Below are 18164 nucleotides of genomic sequence, written 5' to 3'. Positions count from 1 at the left end.
CTGGCAATGGTTAGTAAAATCCAGAGTAACCCAATCAGGACCAGTTTCTTTTAAGTTTCACCTTTAGAACAAACATGCAAATGCAATATTGGAAACAAACATCCTTCCCCTCACCTGGACCTGAATACCTGACCACAACCCCAGTGAATAACACTGAACACAACCCCAGTGTGTAACACTGAACACAACCCCAGTGAATAATGCTGCCATGGCTACGCTTAATCGTTTGTATAGCAGCACCAATCATTTCATAAGAACATAAAAAAGTTTACAAACGAGAGGAGGCCATTCGGCCCATCTTGCTCGTTTGGTTGTTAGTAGCTTGTTGATCCCACAATCTCATCAAGCAGCTTTTTGAACGATCCCAGGGTGTCAGCTTCAACAACATTACTGGGGAGTTGGTTCCAGATTCTATGTTTAAAAAATTGCCTCCTATTTTCTGTTCTGAATGCCCCTTTGTCTAATCTCCATTTGTGACCACTGATCCTTTTTTCTTTTTTCATGGCGAAAAAGTCCCTTGGGTCGACATTGTCAATACCTTTTAGAATTTTGAATGCTTGAATCAGATTGCCGTGTAGCCTTCTTTGTGCAAGACTGAACAGATTCAATTATTTTAGCCTGTCTGCACATGACAAACCCAGAATAATTCTCACTCTTCTTTGCACTCTTTCTAGAGCAGCAATATCCTTTTTGTAGCGAAGTGACCAGAACTGAACACAATATTCTAGATGAGGTCTTACTAATGCATTGTACAGTTTCAACATGACTTCCCTTGATTTAAATTCACCACTTTTCACTATACTGTATACAAGCATTTTGTTGGCCTTTTTTAAAAGCTTCCCCACATTGTCTAGATGAAGACAATTGTGAGTCCACATAAACTCCTAGATCTTCCTTCTTCAATTTCAGTATCTCCCATAGGGTATTTATAATGCACATTTGTATTGCCTGCATGCAGTACCTTACACGTTTCTCTATTAAATGTCATTTGCCATGTGTCTGCCCAGTTCTAAATGCTGTCTAGATCATTTTGAATGACCTTTGCTGTTGTAAAGGTGTTTGCCACTCCTTCTATTTTTGTGTCGTCTGCAAATTTAACAAGTTTGCTTACTATACCAGAATCTAAGTCATTAATGTAGATTAGGAAGAGCAGAGGACCGAATATTGATCCCTGTGGTACACCACTCGTTACCACACTCCATTCTGAGGTTTCTCCTCTAATCAGTACTTTCTGTTTTCTACATGCTATCCACTCCCTAATCCATGTGCATGCACTTCCTTGAATCCCTACTGAATCCAGCCCCCTGCCCTACCTCTGTAAATCATATTTGAAACAGGATGCATTGCAGTTGTAGAAAGGAACGTGACTTTCTAACCTTACTGCTTTCCCTGTGCACAATTAGGGTTCATAATAATAATAATAATAATAATAATAATAATAATAATAATAATAATAATAATAATAATAATAATAATAATAGCATTCTACTTATCAGACATGCACCCTTTGTATTGTTTGTGTGCTCTCTTTCTCTCAGTTTAAAGCTTCATGGAATACCCAGCCCAACACACATTTTCACTGTATATACTGAATGCCAACTGGATTTAAAATGACACAAACGCACTCCTGTATTACCTTACTCCCTACCTCCAGGTTCAAAGTGGCAGTTACTTAATTACTTAATTGAGGGGTAAAACTCTAACTGCATGTACCTGGTTAGACAACTTTATTACAATAGCCCTGCGTTCTGAGCCTAATGCATCACAGAGACACACAGAGAGAGAGAGAGAGAGAGAGAGAGAGAGAGAGAGAGAGCTTCCTAACAGCTGTCTTGCATTTCTCTGAGTGTAAATGCATCAGATTTGGAGTGCATGGAGTGTATTCCTGTTGGAGTCTGTGTGATATACAGATGACAATGTGCTGTTTGCATGTTGCTTGTGCACAGAGCGGGAGAATAGCAAGACATTTTCCATATGCAGGTTTTTACTGCTTTTAGTTATAATCCTATAATCCTTGTACAAAGTATCATAAAAACATAAATGAAACTGGAGCGCATCCTCACCATCACTGCTTTTAAAGGAGTGCAAACCAGTGCTTATTATGAATGCTGATGAAGTGCCATGGATTTCAAAGTGTTGGTTACCACTCCTTTACCAGCTGAGGTTAAAGTGTTCTTATTTACTGCACAGATTTACAGGATGTTACTCATAGCCAAATTAAACAAACCAACACACTCCCGGACTTCTTAGCGCTTGCACAGCCTGCTGTGTTTCTGTAATTGCTGCTTGTGGCAGTATGCTGATGAATGTGTACAGCATACATGTATACTGCATAATAAATATACGCTAGAATAACATTTGGATAGAGCGTGTTTCTTGTTTTGTTTTAATGTATATGCATCTTTGTACATGTATTTAAAACATTACTATTTAAGAAGGAAATAAAGAAAGAAAAGTTGAATTTTGTCTGTCTCTAAACCCTGAGGACTACATTTGCATGGGCTGCAGACGCGGTACAATGTCCTGTCACAATTACAATACAGCATGAGGCTCCCTATCTAGACCTCTCGTGTAGGGCCAGAAAGTGGTGCATCGTCAGAATGTGGTACACATACTCGTTTAACGGCAAAAAAAAAAAAAATGGTACATTGTAAATGCTGTGCCTGTCGACTGCACAAATCATTACGAACAAGACAAACTAGTTGACTCACAAAATCGTATCTAGTTACAACTGTACTACAAAATAACATCACTACCGCGAGAAAAACAAACCAGCCCCAGGTGTAATCGTGCTAAGTAATATTTCCTCTTCAGATTCAACATTACAGTGGACAGTGTGACAGAACTGAGGTTGACTCAGCGGGAGGGAACAGGTCAGGACTGATAAGTTTGCTGGCGGATGGGAATTAACTTGTTTCACCGAATTGGCTCACAGGGGCAGACACTGCACAGCTGCCTGGCACCGCCTCGCCTGTGAGCCGCACTGCTGCAGTGAGCTGTAACGTACTTTGAAACTTTAAAGCACACTCGCACTGTCAGACTGAAGCAACACCCACAGGGTCGTTTGAAGGACTGTTTGGATCGAAAGATACCTCGGAAAGCATTAATACGTTCTCTGTAAGTCACTCCACTTTCTCATGGTCAACATGGTCATTTCTACTTGGTAAGTAAGCACTGTTTATTTATTTTTAGTCCAGCTATTATTACTCTGGTAAATACTCCTGTCCCAGGTCACTCATGCTTGCTGTTTTCATTTTTAAGTTGCCTGTGTTCATTATTGTGTTGTTAGATAACTGCAGCACAGCAGGGCTGGAGTGGAACCAAACGTGCTCACTGGTGGTTAAAAGTACATCAAAACCATGAAATAGCAATTGTCTAATTGATGGATTCATATTTATAACGCAGATCGACGTTTCTTATAATCTACGTGTTTGAGCATGTTTAGTCCGAGAATGCTTACATTTATTATTATTATTATTATTATTATTATTATTATTATTATTATTATTATTATTATAAGGAATGTTTTTCTGTGAACGGAGTTCTCTGCGGGAGCGAGTTTATTCTGCTATCCCATACATGGAATGATTTTGCATACAGATTGATTCGTAATAAGAGCTGAATGGGAGTCTGCACGCAGGCGCGGGCTTGTCACATCTATTCGCTGCCAGCAATATCACACACCAGGCGCCGGGGCTTCAGTTAGAAGTTACATTGCAAGCTTAGCTTGCCTTACTTAACCCTACAGCATGCAGGGCCAGTGCCGCAGTTTAAATCCCGAACAAAAAGGTGAACCAGGGCGCCGTGTGTGGTTTTTAATAAAATGCTAGCCACAGTGGGGCTATACGCTAATGATCTGCCCGCTGAAATCTTGTGGTGCAAGAATGATACTACTTCGAGGGTTGATTTGATCAGCCTGTAGCCAGCCCTCAGATATAAGCTGGAGATGTTTGTAAGAGTTGCGATGGATTTCACTTCCCACGTAGTTCATTCTGGGTAACCCTGGGATAACCAAGGGGGGTTTCTAGGTGATTCCCACCCAGTGCTGTAAAACTGTCTAAAAAAACAACTGTGGCAGATTATTGGTTAATCAAGCCAAGTTCTGTGTGTTATTAGTGTGCCATCCCTACAGTAAAAGAACACAGCAGGATGTTGCTTTACGTTCAGTTTTCAGTATTAGGATGCTGTCACCAAAGTAAAAGGTCACGAGTTTATGCTGAATGCTTTAAAGAAGCATTTGGCAGAACTATAAGAGGAAATGGGTAGTTTTACCGTTGTTTGATCTGCAGTGATTCTTCCCATCAGTTCAGACGATAATGCTTTTAATTTCACTTCTCATTCAGTCTATTTATTTTTTTTTTGTAATTCCAAGCTTATTGAATGGCGTGATTATGAGAACAGGGGAAAGTCCAGTGCAGGTGTTTGCTGTTAGTTAACGCTGTGTGACGATTACAAAATAAATGTTACTTTCCAATCAGGTGAAACTCAGCACAGAAGATATATTATAAAACCAATATTCTTTTCCTTTTTTCCTTCTAGGTGATATTTAATCAGCAAAACAAGAAGAAGTTTCCAGCTAGTTCAGTGTCTGGGTTATGGCTGGAATTTGCAAGTCTCAGGGTTCGGGATTCCTAACAGATATGTCATCCAAGCACAAGTCCCTGGGTAAGAACTTTAAGGATCTAACTCTGGACTCGGGCTATGGAGGGTTGGCAGGGTCTTGCAGGTCCTCTGTCCTGTCCCTGTCCCCCACCAGCCTGGACCCTCCCACCTGTCAAGGTGGCAGCTTGTGGACCATCCCAGGAGACATGAGCTTCGGCCGCGACAGCAGCAGCAGCAACAACGGCTGCCACAAGTGCCGGTCCGAGGATCCCGAGGGCCTGGAGGGGCTGGATCTGTGCCCCAAGCTGCCGCCTCTGGACTATGTGCCCTGGAGCGAGGAGGAGATGATGAGCGTGATGAGGAAGTGCCAGCCGAGTTCCTCGACCAAGGAGGGTGTCTCTTCTCCCTGCGCCACCGCAGGCCTCCTCCGCCAGCTCTCCACCTGCCTGGGCCGAGCCCTACTTCGAATCGCCAGGGAAGCCCAGCGTCTGAGCCTCCTGTGCGCCAAGTGCACCAAGCTGGAGGTCCAGAGCGCGGCCAAGCTCATCCTGTCCTGGACGCTGTCAGAGGCCTGCATGGCCGCCGCGGTGCGGGCGCTGTCCCTCTACAACATGAGCGCTGTGGAGCCGTTCTCCACGGGGCAGAGTGCCCTGTGTGGGCTGCAGTTCTCGGTGGGGCGCGTGTTCCGCTGGCTGGTGGACAGCAAGGCGGCTCCCCGGATACACGAGCACGCTGCGATCTACCTGGCGGCCGCTCTGGAGAGCCTGCTGGAGGAGGTGTGGGGCCGGCTGCTCTCTGCTCAGTCTGGAGGGAGCCTGGATGAGAAAGCCCTGGAGCACGTTCTCAACAATGACGCAGAGCTGTGGGGGCTCTTCCAGCCCTACCAACATCTATCCTGCGGGAAGAATGCTTATGGTAAGAGAAGCAATCTGTCCCTGCGCAGCCCCTCTCCTCAGTCTGTCGGTTTGGGCTGATCTCCTTGTGCTTGTAAACCTTGGGGTGCTGGTGTTGTTTCACTATTAATACGCGGCCGCATTATAGGCAGGCAGACTCTCCTGAGATGTTTTTGTAAATCTGAAATTATAAGAATTCAGAAGTGTTTCCAAATGCCATGTGGTTCAGAAATGGTTTGCTTTTTTTAAATAGCATAACATTTCCTAGAACCGATAAATAGGAAATGACATAAGTGTTCAAGATGGTATATTTGGTGCATCTGAGAAGCAAAGAAAAGTTGGTGCATGACAGAACAAGCCAACAGTAACAGAATCATGGTCTGTGGAAGTGGGGAGGGTGTGTGACAGGGCAGGTACTGCAGACCTGCACCTGGTTAATAGCAATGTGCAGGTGAAAACAAAAGAAACTAAACAAAAAATGTTTTAATATTTGTCATATTACACTTTGTGACTGTAACACAAAGTTTCACGTCAGACAAGAGGGCAGTTTACTGATTGGGTTGATTGAGTATCGCAGCACGCAGCTGAAACACAGACGGGTTGTTCAGCCCACAATACCTGACAGTGCAGCCTCAGGCTGCTGCTGACTCAGCCTCAGAGATGGATCACTCTTGAAGAAACTGCAGTGCAAGTTCTTATCCAGCCCACGTCTCCTCTGATCCCCTCCGGGACCTCTCGACTGCCCCCTGCCCTGACTGACCTGTGTTTCCTGTGAGCAGTGTTGTGATGATTGTTGATTGTGTTGATTAATGTGCTGAATGGATCTGCAGGCAGTGTCTATTGTCTGTCTCACAAGTGTTTTGACATACACTTCACGAAAATCAAGCCACCTTGGTTCGCAAGAGTAAAAACATGCATACTAGGGTTACATTTTGGCAAGTGATCCTGAACAGTATGTGCTTCCTATTGCAAAGGCAGAGACGAATTGCAGGTTCTTGGTAACCATGCACATTCATATACCCTCTTATCTAAACACTTGTATTTAATACAGGTCTGCAAAGAGATTTATGTGAATTGAGCTTCAACTTTAGGTTGATTGATTTAATGCAGTTCAGAAACCTCCACAACTTTCCACTGGTGGCACAGTTTGTCTTTCTGTCGTTCTTGCCCACGTGTCCAGGGAAGGTTCTGTAGAAAGAGGAGTAGGTTCCAGGATCTTACGATAAAAGTAACACACTGCCTGCACCTGCAGTGGGCTTGTTTCCTCCTCGGCTGGTTCTCATCAAACAGGTTTGACTCTGATCCCTGCGGCGAAGCACAGTTCCTGACAACTCTATAGAGGAGTCTAGGAGTGTCCCAGCTGCTCTGTGTGTGTGTATGTGTGTGCGTACGTGCGATATACCCACAGTTAAACACATCCCTGCCTCCGAGGGTGCAGCTGACTGCAAGGGTAGCTCCATCTTGTTGGGGTTTGGTTGGGGTGCCACACTGTCATACACTGAATCAGGGTTGAAGTGGGGGTACGCAGGTCCGATCTGGGGGAGTCATGCCAAATCGGGTTTAATTGCTGTCGTTATTAGATCTTTAGGAGTTCTCCAGAGTTGTCAGGTTCAGTTTATTGATAGAGCTAGCATTGATTTTTATTAGAGGATTCTGTGCTGTACCAAGGGCTATGGAAACCAGACACGTAACAGTGCATAGCAGTTTCTTTAGTGGATTTACATTTAATGTTTGACCAGGATATCATCTTTGAGATTTTGTTGCCTGATTAACTGTTTTAATCGCTGGCTTTGAACCTGGATCTCTCTCTACTCCTCCACTTCCTCACACCACCCGTCTGCCTGCTTGCCTGCCTGCCTGCCTGGCTCTCTCTGTAAATTGAATCCTCATCCTACCCCCCAGTTGATGCTGAGTTGAGCTGTTTCACTGAAACAATGCTGCCTCAGCTCAGTAAGTGAAAGGTGCTTTGAAAGTGGTTAAGCCCGGCTCATGTGCGGAACAATGGAGCTGCTGTTTTGTTCTGGACTGTCGGGGCTGGTGGAGGCAGAGGTCTCTCTCACACCCGACCGGCTGCCCAGTGGATTTTGCTGACTTCATCCGTTTTCAGCAGGGCTTTTCCTTCCAGCACAATTAAATGAATAGGATTCATTTTACCACTTTCTGATTGCTTAGGCTTCAGAGCTTCCTGCGTGTGACTGCAGTGACCTGTGTGTGTGTGTGTGTGTGTGTGTGTGTGTGTGTGTGTGTGTGTGTGTGTGTGTGTGTGTTTGCATGTATATTTTTCTCACCTGTGTCTGTGTGAGTCTACTGCCTGGATGAAATCAAAACTCCAAAACTCTATCCATTGACTGTGGCACTTCTTATCATAGTCCTGTTTATAAAGTTACAGTATAATGCTGCAATATCAAAGTGCAGCATTTATTGCAGTATGTATATGCAGGGATTGAAATAAGACTCCTATTGCATAGCAGTTTCACCCATTCCAGGTTTTAATACAAGCTTAATTAGCCTCAGTGTATAGGTAACAAGTTCGGGTGTGTCTTTTTAAGCTCACAGTGTTATGCTGCTACGGCTGTATTAGCACTTTGGTATTGCAGCATTGCAGTGTGTTAATGCTAAGTGTCTGAGCTCGTGTCCCTGTGTGAGATGTGCAGTTTGATAACACGCTGTGGTGTAGTCGCTTGTATTCCTGTGATCTGGGTAGTTCTGAGTCTGATCACATTTGGAGCCAGTACTTTTGACAGTGGTTTGACTGAGTCCCTTCGTACATGAGCAGGATGCTGAAGCGTTCCTCTCTGTCTGACTGCCCCCCACCCCCACCCCCCTCCACCTGTGCAGGCTGCAGAGCGCTGCAGGAAGCAGACACAACTTCCTGTCAATATCTGGTCTTAATTGTCACCCATCTTCAATGGAAAGATCAGGGGCCCTCTCTCTCCAGCAGCTACGACAACCACTTGCAAACAATGTGACTTTCAATCTCTGCTCAAATACCTCTGACTGTGAGTCACCCATTTGACCCCCTCCATCCTGAAATCAGTAACACATAAATAAATAAGGGGACTGTTGTTAAACTTCACAGGGTTCAGTGTAAAGACCAGTTGTGGAAGAGATAGTGCGTGTTCAGTGGGGCAAGTGTAAACACGTTTCAGTTTACTAGAACAGAGATGTCAGCCACTACTTGAACAGGTTTTGTTTTTAATGCATTCTCTTTTGGTTACTAAATTGGGAGCTTTAGTGTTTGAGAAAAGGTCTGTAAAGTTTCATTAAACAGATTTAGTTTCGCCCCTTCTTCGTTGAGAACCTGGCACACCCAGTATATATGGTGCAGTTTGCAGTAGATCTATGTGGAAACACTGTAACAAAGCCAAGGAAGGTTGAACACCCAACTTCCCTGGACACAGGGAGACTGATATTAACAACCTAGACTCACATCATTCAGATCATGTTTAAATTGCTTTTTAATTATCTTTGCAATGGTTTCGAACAGCACTCTGAAACTTCTGTAGGCAGCTGAAACGAAATATTACAACAGAATAAGAAAAAACGAGAAGCCTCTTATTGATGCGTGTCTTTGAAAACCTGGTGATATTTTTAACTGGGAAGGAAGAAAAATTATTCAAAATAAGTCACAGTGTCTAAATTAAAGTTAATACAGACAATGTGTTACAACACCCGACAGCACTCTGTGTTCTAGTGCAGCTGTCACAGTGTTCACTTGGCTTCCCGTCTGTCTGTCTGTCTGTCTGCGGTGGAGACACTGTTGTGTTATTGCACCTTGGTTTGCAGGGGTTGCTTGGTGAAGGTACAGTGCAGTTCATAATGAAACAAACCTTCAGTCATAAACACTAAAGCTATTAGTTATGTTTCAGAGCCACCCTCTCCATCCCTTGGGCTTGTTTGCTGCATGGCCCTCCATTAAACCCTTCCTTCCCTGTGTCTCTGCTCTCTCTCCCCAGGCGTTCCCTCCCTGCCCTCCTACCTGAGTATCCACACGCTGGGCCAGCCCGGCTCCCGGGCCCTCTTCAGACCTGCGGAGCTGCAGAACCTCCTCACCACGTCCGTGGGCAGCGTGGCAGAGCTCAGTGGGTGCTCTCAATCTACTCAACTAGACCAGCGCAGTGCATGTAGCCCCTCTCTTATAATAGTGTCCTACAGGACAAGCACAGCAGAGTGTAATAAAGCACAGTGAAAGCACAGGCAAGCATTGTAGATAATTGCAAGTTATAGTATGTTAATAACCATGACAAATAAGGTAACCTGTGGTAAATACATTATACAGCCATGAGAAAAGCCTCGGAAAACTGCCAAAAGTACCGTGGGAAACTTTGATAAGACATTTCTTGTAAGTTTGTAAGTGCTGGGTGGGTACCTCTAATCAAGTTGAATGTATTTCTCACACACTCTTTGCTGTGTGGGTCTGGCTTTCTATGAGTGCATATATTAGAAGTCATTAAATCAAAATAAAAAACAGACGAAACCCTGATATTGACATACTTCAAGTGTTTATGCAGAACCTGCAGTGGTTTAAATGGTTCCAATGCTTTTTCATTGACATTCTGAGTGCAGATCTTCACCCTTAGTGAGATTATAAGTGTAGCTGCTGCTAATAGCTTTCAATGGGGACTTGACTTACAAATAAAGAATAGACAGGACATTCACAAAGCCCAGAGTATCACTGACATTAGCATCATTTCTCTTTTTTTTCTGGAAAGAGAATAAAGACCCTGTTAGTCTAAATGTTATAAAACTGGAACGAATGACTGAAGAATAGCGAAGAGCCCCTGAATCCCATTCGGTGCTTGTGCTTGTGATTCTAGTAACTCTTTACAGTCAGTAACTTTTTGAGTTTCTGCTCTAGACACTGCAGTACGTGCTGCTTACAACTGAATTCAAGCAAACCTTATTAAAGATGCATCCCAGGTGTGTTTCTGTTGAATCCCAGACATCTCAGGAATTCATCCTAAACTGGGCTATCGTTCTCTAGAATAGACTCGACGCCAGCAATAGCAATGCATCATATTAATTCATTATGAGTGAAGAATATCAGGCTTTAGCAGGACAGCGATGATGTCAGATGTAACTTCATCCCAGCCACTATCAGGATAGCACCTCAGTAATATCTAAATTAATTGTAGGCTATTTATAGTTTGTAAAGCATTATTCTAGGTCTGATGGAAACCAATTCTAAACTTTTAAAAACATTCAGCGCTAGATTGTTCACATGTTTCTGAGGATCTTTATTGAGTGAAAGAAGGTTCAGGGTCAGTAGACTGGGAGTGGGTCTGACAGTCTTCTGTCTAGATAAGTAATGACTGTGAAGCTGGACAATCTGTTATCTTTGGGGTGAATCACTCGCCAGTCATCGCTCATCCAGCCTGATGCAAAAATAACTTTCCAAAAGTCATCATCACAAACGCTGCCGAGCAGAAATGAAAGCGCTCTTCTGAGAGCAGCGGCTTTTTGTGGTGTCTCACTCGAAATCAGACGATGTGCAGCAAGTCAAGAATTCAAACAAAATCCCCTTGTGTGCCTATGGGTGATTTTTTTAAAAAGAATTCCCCTCCCACTGTACCCTTAGCAGGCTGTGTGTGTGTGTGGTTGCTCTGATCACGTCACTCGCCTCATGTTTTGAAGAGCATTGTGGTCTGCAGTTTCAGCACAACGCGGGGATGTGGTCTGGTTTAGTTTCACACTGAGCTCTTTCACAGGAAGAACACACAGGTACGCCGGCCTGCTGATCTTCTCAGCAGCAGGGCTGCAAATAGTCTTTGTTCCAAACATCTGCAGGAAAGCATGACTTCATAGCAGATGGTGGAGAGGATGGACTCTCCTCTCAAAGGTTACCTCTCTCCTAAACCATACCGGACCCTCGCTTTGACTCTACCGGCGATCCAAACACAGTCCTCTGGGACTCCAGATGTTTTCAGATTCTTTTCTGTTATTCTGTATACCACAGGGATGGAAATAAAAGTCCTGTTGCTTAGTGATTTTAATATGTGCTTGATTAGCTCCACTGTGTAGGAAACAAGCTTAGGTGTGTTTTATTAAGCTCATAGTAAAACAAGGAATGGATCAAGCTGCAATGCAAAGTCAGAGTCCAGCACCAAAGATTCCCTTCAGGGTCACAGAGCTGGGTGGTGGTCTGGCTTCCATCGGGTACTATTCATAAAGCCCATGAGTTATTAAAAATGCGTTTTTCAAAGTCTGTTTTAAATAATGAAATAATGAAATCTAGAATGTTGTCATCTTAACTGAACACTTGTGATTCTAAAATACAAACTCGATCAGTAAGTTCAGGTGACATGTTTAAATTCAGCTGTTGATATTAGCAGTGGCACACATGCCTGGGTTTCAGAACCACTGGAATCTGAGAACCGGGTCCAGTGAAGTGTGCTTGGAACTGGTTTAAATGAACAGTATCTTCCTGCCTGTGCTCACCCTGTGCTCCCTCCCTCTCAGGCTCCCTGGTCATCAACGCCATGTTCTTCCTGCAGCAGCTGGGAGCTCGGAGTGGCAGTGGGGGGGCCTTCCAGCTGCACTTCAAGCAGGGGCCCGTGTCGTGGGAGCCCGAGGCCCTGCACGTGCTCTACTATTACACACACTGCCAGCAGATGGAGTGGGAGAACCCCAACACAGAACCACCCAGGGTCAAGCTCTGCAGCGACAGGTGAGGGGGGACCAGGGGGTGAGGGGGTGAGGGGGTTGAGGGGACCCCACTCACCCACTGAGTGGGTGAGGGGTGAGGGGGGTGACTCCCCCCAGGGGGGGTCAGGGGGTCAGGGGACTCCCCCCACTCCCCTGGGTGAGGGGACCAGGGGGTGACTGGGTGAGGGGTTCAGGGGTGAAGGGACCATGGGATGAGGGGGTGAGGGGTGACGGGATTGAAGGGACCACGGGATGAGGTGACCTGGGGGAGAGAGGGGTGAGGGGTCCAGGGAGTGAGGAAATGATAGGGTGGTGAATGGGCAAGCTGGTATATATACATATAACCGTATTTCAACCACAGAGAGTACAACTAGTTGAAAATATGTTGAGAAGCACCTTTTTATGAATTCAGTTACCAGGTGAAGTTGAAGTAACGCACGCATCAGATCATGCAAGTTGAAGATAGAAGTTAGATTCACGTAAGAAGTGCTGGAAAAGAGATCAACCTTGCAGCTGCCTCTCTGGGAGAGTGTAGAGGGGGTTCTGGAGGGTGCAGTGCTGTATTGGGATCAGGGTGTAGAGGGGGTTCTGGAGGGTGTAGTGCTGTATTGGGATCAGGGTGTAGAGGGGGTTCTGGAGGGTGTAGTGCTGTATTGGGGTCAGGGTGTAGAGGGGGTTCTGGAGGGTGTAGTGCTGTATTGGGATCAGGGTGTAGAGGGGGTTCTGGAGGGTGTAGTGCTGTATTGGGATCAGGGTGTAGAGGGGGTTCTGGAGGGTGTAGTGCTGTATTGGGATCAGGGTGTAGAGGGGGTTCTGGAGGGTGTAGTGCTGTATTGGGATCAGGGTGTAGAGGGGGTTCTGGAGGGTGTAGTGCTGTATTGGGATCAGGGTGTAGAGGGGGTTCTGGAGGGTGTAGTGCTGTATTGGGATCAGGGTGTAGAGGGGGTTCTGGAGGGTGTAGTGCTGTATTGGGATCAGGGTGTAGAGGGGGTTCTGGAGGGTGTAGTGCTGTATTGGGATCAGGGTGTAGAGGGGGTTCTGGAGGGTGTAGTGCTGTATTGGGATCAGGGTGTAGAGGGGGTTCTGGAGGGTGTAGTGCTGTATTGGGATCAGGGTGTAGAGGGGGTTCTGGAGGGTGTAGTGCTGTATTGGGATCAGGGTGTAGAGGGGGTTCTGGAGGGTGTAGTGCTGTATTGGGATCAGGGTGTAGAGGGGGTTCTGGAGGGTGTAGTGCTGTATTGGGATCAGGGTGTAGAGGGGGTTCTGGAGGGTGTAGTGCTGTATTGGGATCAGGGTGTAGAGGGGGTTCTGGAGGGTGTAGTGCTGTATTGGGATCAGGGTGTAGAGGGGGTTCTGGAGGGTGTAGTGCTGTTTTGGGATCAGGGTGTAGAGGGGGTACTGGAGGGTGTAGTGCTGTATTGGGATCAGGGTGTAGAGGGCGTTTTGGAGGGTGTAGTGCTGTATTGGGATCAGGGTGTAGCGGGGGTTCTGGAGGGTGTAGTGCTGTATTGGGATCAGGGTGTAGAGGGGGTTCCGGAGGGTGTAGTGCTGTATTGGGATCGAGGAGGGTGTAGTGCTCTAGTTCTGGAGGGAGATGTAACCTGCAGGTGTGGTTTTGGGTCTGCTTGGGTGAAGTGATTTCAGTGAGGGATCTGGGCAGTGTTGTGGCTCGTCAGTGTTGTGTCTTTGCAGGGCTCAGTATGAGTTTAGAAAGCAGTGGGCTGCACTGGCCCTTGCTGGAAGCGAGTGCAGGTGAATCGTGGCTGTGTGCCGTGTTACTGAGCTCCTGTCCCTGTGCTGTTCCAGGCCCTACGTGTCCCTGCCCCCCATGGCGGAGTGGATCCGTGTCTGCGTGGCTCATGCCGAGCACCGGCACAGCCTGACCATCGACAGCAACGACGTCCAGCAAGCAGCCAGACTGCTGCTGCCTGGAGTGGACTGTGAGCCGCGGCAGCTCAGGTGAGCCAAACAAAACACAAGAGGAAGGGCCTTCAAATCCCACGCGTTTCTTCATTGTATGTTTTTTACTATTGCCTTATCTGTTTCCAACTGCAATGGCTCTTATATTTTTGTTTCAGTCTTCAGTTCTAGTTGTATGTTGGTGTCCCAGTAGGTATGGGCGTCTACTGGGACACCCTCCGTCACCCTGTGTACCAACCCTGTGTCTCAGTTGTGTATATCTGAATACAGTAACAGAGTGTGTGTGGGATGCTGTTTCTCAGTGCAGCCCGGGAGAAGTGTCCAGTGTGTTTGGGAAGGCAATAGGACACTGTGTACAGCAGGAGAATGAGCACTTGGGTGGGGAGGTGCTGTCAGACATGCAGACAGGGAGAAACCATGACATCATGAGAGGGCTGTGTGAGCACAGGCTCATTACATCGCTGCCTCATGCTGTGAGACTGTAGCGTGCATGCTTGTAGCTATGCATGAATGTACAGTGTGTATAATCACTGTGTGTTTGTGTCTGTGCACTTTAGGTACTCTATATACACAACATGCATACAGTTCATAACAGATAGAATTATGTATTTGCTATGCATGCATTTCCTTTATAAACACATTTATTAGATGTCAAGATGTTGACTGGTGTGTTATATTCACATTAGTGCTGCACAAGAGGCTGTTCTTTAGTAGCTGGTGTGCCCCAGGCACATCTCCACCTGTATTTCGGTTTGGAAGACGTGCTTGGTATTAGTGAGCTTTTGGCTCTGAAACCCTTCAATTATCAAACCTCCGAGAGATGTCTTGTACTGAGAGCCATTATTGGGGCCGGATAAAAGATTTGAAACCCCTGCAAAATGTCGGTAATTTGTGCAGTCGTGAATGTGGAAAAAGCTGTTGCCTGGGTTCTGGGACATGCTCTGACTGTACTCTGTCTCGGTCTGCTCTCCTGGCAGGGTGGAGTGCAGTCTCTACGCCTCCAAGCGTCTTGAAGCCCAATCGGCAGAGCAGAAGCTGAGGTGGAACCTGGCCTTCCGCATGCTGAGCTGTGGCCGCACTGACCTGGTGCAGCCAGCGGAGGCGCTGCTGGGGCCAGAGGGGATCAACTCCCTGAACGAGCAGGTAAGAGGGCAGAGCAGTGCTGCGGTAGAACAGGGAGAGGAGGAATCAAGCATGCTGGTAACGTGCTTCATTTGCACCGTGATTCTGTTGGTTTACCAAGCTTTATTCACATAAAGAAATACCAAAAAGAAACATAGTAAATGTCAAGTACACCAGACAACCCCAGACGAATGTTTTCACAATGTTTTTTTTGTTTATAAATTCCATTTCTGTGCAGCAGTGTGTGTGTGCTTGCCTGCATGTGTGCGTGCCTACCTGCGTGCGTGCGTGTGCGTGTGTGCGTGCCTGCGTGTGTTCCTGCTCCCCAGGGTCAATCCCCTCTCATGTATGTGTGTTCCTGCTCCACAAGGTCAATCCTCTCTCATGTATGTGTGTGTTTCTGCTCCCCAGGGCCTGTCCCCTCTCATGTATGCCTGTGCCGCTGGGGACGAAGCCATGGTCCAGGTGCTGCTGGAAGCCGGAGCGGATATTGATGTTCAGGTACTGCAGCACTTTTGGGAATGAGTCCTACAGCATGTAACTTTGGGCCACAGTTTCAAAGCATTTACTCCAGGCTTAACTCCTGTTAATTAAGTTCTGTTTTTGAAAGATGGAAATTACTATGATCTCTGTATTACATGGTTTCTCTTTCCATTTGTTACTCAATTCAAGCAGTTGTCAAGGATACTGGACACTCAAGTTAGATTAAAGATTAAGGTTAATTAAAAGTAGCTGTGTTTTGCATCATTTTGCTGTTTAGTTTCTTTGTGGTTTTCATGGTATTTCAAACAAGTTGTAAAGAGATACAGAGAGTCATGAATGTCTGGTAATAGATTTGATGTGCTGAAGGTGCACTTTGTTGTGTAAGCGTAGGCGTGTGTGGGCTTACTTTTTGACAGGAGCTTTTTCCTTGTATTGCTCATCACCAGTCCCTGTCTGATTCAGTTTCAACAATGCAAGATTTGAGGTGTAGCCCAGTACGAGCTGGAAGAGGCATTTTTACTGTAACTGACGCATGCAGAATGTCACTTTCAGTAAAACACACTTCTACAACAACCAGCATATTTCCCACAGTAGACAACAACAGGCAGCAGTGCTTTTGAAGTCAGGTGGCTTAGTGCATAATGACTCAGGGTGTGGCAACACATTCAGGTTCATCATGCCTGACTTCAGACTAACAGCCAGCTCACTGCACACCCTGGGTTGTTGAGTGGATGTTGATTGGTGCCTATTGGGTGTCGCAATCCTCAGCCCCCTTCCTCTGTTTGTCACCAGTCCCTCTCGGATACAGGTAGAACAATCGCAATTTGTATTGTGAGATGTTTTAGTGTGCGACACAGTGGTCCTTTGGGTGTATGGGTGGCTAAATTTCATGAGGATCAGCCCCCTCTTCTCTATGCAGTGGCTGCTCCACAGCTCTGAGCTGCTCCCCTCTCCACAGCTCTGAGCTGCTCCCCTCTCCACAGCTCTGAGCTGCTCCCCTCTCCACAGCTCTGAGCTGCTCCCCTCTCCACAGCTCTGAGCTGCTCCCCTCTCCACAGCTCTGACCTGCTCCCCTCTCCTCTCTTCCAGGTCCCCAGTAACCTACAGAGGGCTCCCTCGGCTCACCCCGAGATGAGGCACAGGACTGCACTCGCGTTCGCCGTTGTGTTTGGGCACATCTCTGTGGTTCAGGTACCGTCTCAAAATAGCAAGTCTGTCGTTCTGCATGTGTGCTTTTATCTGCCCTTTCTGCTCAGTTGCCAGTGAGCAGCTGAATGATTCCTGTCTTTTGTTTTTAGTTGCTTTTAGAAGCTGGTGCCGATGTGGACGGATGTGTCACCGATGGAGTGACGTCGGAATCTCCTTTACAGCTTGCAGCAGCAGCGGGTTAGTATTTTATGTGCACAGTAGTTTGGATTAATGTGTTTACGTACCTTTTATGAGCAAAACTGCCAGTGGGTGAGTCGGGAGTATTCTGGGTAACACTCATTTCATTTAAAGATCTGGATAGGTAGTTGTAAACGTCTAAAGCCGTGTAAAGGACTCCCCTGTGCTGTAACCATGTTGTTGAGAACGCTGTTTGATCTCCTGTCCCTTTGCAGGTCACTTGGAACTGGTCTCCCTGCTGCTGGAGCACGGCGCGGACCCCCTGTGCGGCGCGGACTGTGAGGGAGGGGTGGGGGCGTCCATACATGGGACCACCAATGCATTCAGCCTGGCTGCAGCGCACGGGTACAGGTAAGGGGCAATGCCAAACATGCAATGCACCCTCATCCCTCAATATCCGCTATGGGTATTGCACAGATTCATTGGTTTAGTGGCATTCAGTAGATGATAAGGACACAATTTAGTGTGTATATGCACATGGTATTTCAACAGCCATGTGCATATACACCCACATACGTACACAGCTTATGAGCCATAATTTCATGCTTAACAGTGACCTGCATGAACATTACCTCCCTCGAGTAAGCCACTGAAAGTTTCCTCAGTGAATGTAGTTCTGTAATTGAATCTGGAGGTTATAACCCTCAGTCATGTGTGCAACAACCCAGCAGGGAGATGCATTGCTTTATCCTTTAACTTACAGTACAACGTGCCCTATACTTTGCTATGTCAGAGCTGTGTGAAAGCAGTGCAGTGCTGCCGTGTGCAGTGGCCAGTCTGACGGCCGTGTCTGTGTCTCTTCGTTCAGAAACGTGCTGCAGAAGCTGCTGTCCCAGCCGGCGAGTCGCAGCAGTGAGATCCTGTCCCTGGAGGATATGCTAGCAGAGGGTGGGGGGCTCTCTGCCCCAGCCAGGCCCAGCCACAGAGTGAAGGCACGCAGGAGAGTGCTGCAGGAGGCCGTGTACCAGAGTGTGGAGCACGGCTTTCTGGACATCACCCTGGAGCTGCACAGACAAGGTGGGCCACCCGCGCCTCTCACCTGACCGGTCCTGCATCCTGTGCACAATGCAGATGTTTTGCTGGAGCAATACCACAAGAGCTTTCTTTTTTTTT

The 18164-nt window shown here is 46.6% G+C and overlaps 1 protein-coding gene across 2 annotated transcripts in view; it reads left to right on the top strand.

The window, feature by feature from the left end:
- Positions 1 to 18164, top strand: part of LOC121304751 (ankyrin repeat and BTB/POZ domain-containing protein BTBD11-B-like) — a 29798-nt gene that overhangs the window by 6356 nt on the left and 5278 nt on the right. The window contains exons 1-11 of one of the 2 annotated variants that reach the window (XM_041236129.1): positions 2891 to 3163; positions 4540 to 5517; positions 9452 to 9577; positions 11955 to 12162; positions 13947 to 14099; positions 15038 to 15203; positions 15594 to 15683; positions 16755 to 16856; positions 16964 to 17051; positions 17267 to 17402; positions 17860 to 18068. In XM_041236129.1, coding sequence (XP_041092063.1) covers positions 4596 to 5517; positions 9452 to 9577; positions 11955 to 12162; positions 13947 to 14099; positions 15038 to 15203; positions 15594 to 15683; positions 16755 to 16856; positions 16964 to 17051; positions 17267 to 17402; positions 17860 to 18068 — 2200 coding nt within the window. In that variant the 5' untranslated portion in view covers positions 2891 to 3163; positions 4540 to 4595. Of the gene's footprint in view, positions 1 to 2890; positions 3164 to 4539; positions 5518 to 9451; positions 9578 to 11954; positions 12163 to 13946; positions 14100 to 15037; positions 15204 to 15593; positions 15684 to 16754; positions 16857 to 16963; positions 17052 to 17266; positions 17403 to 17859; positions 18069 to 18164 lie in introns of those variants that run through there. The other variant, XM_041236130.1, reaches the window with a different exon arrangement.

This window comes from Polyodon spathula, chromosome 39 (assembly GCF_017654505.1).
Source record: "Polyodon spathula isolate WHYD16114869_AA chromosome 39, ASM1765450v1, whole genome shotgun sequence".
Taxonomy (NCBI): domain Eukaryota; kingdom Metazoa; phylum Chordata; class Actinopteri; order Acipenseriformes; family Polyodontidae; genus Polyodon; species Polyodon spathula.
This window is presented reverse-complemented; position numbering and strand designations above follow the sequence as displayed.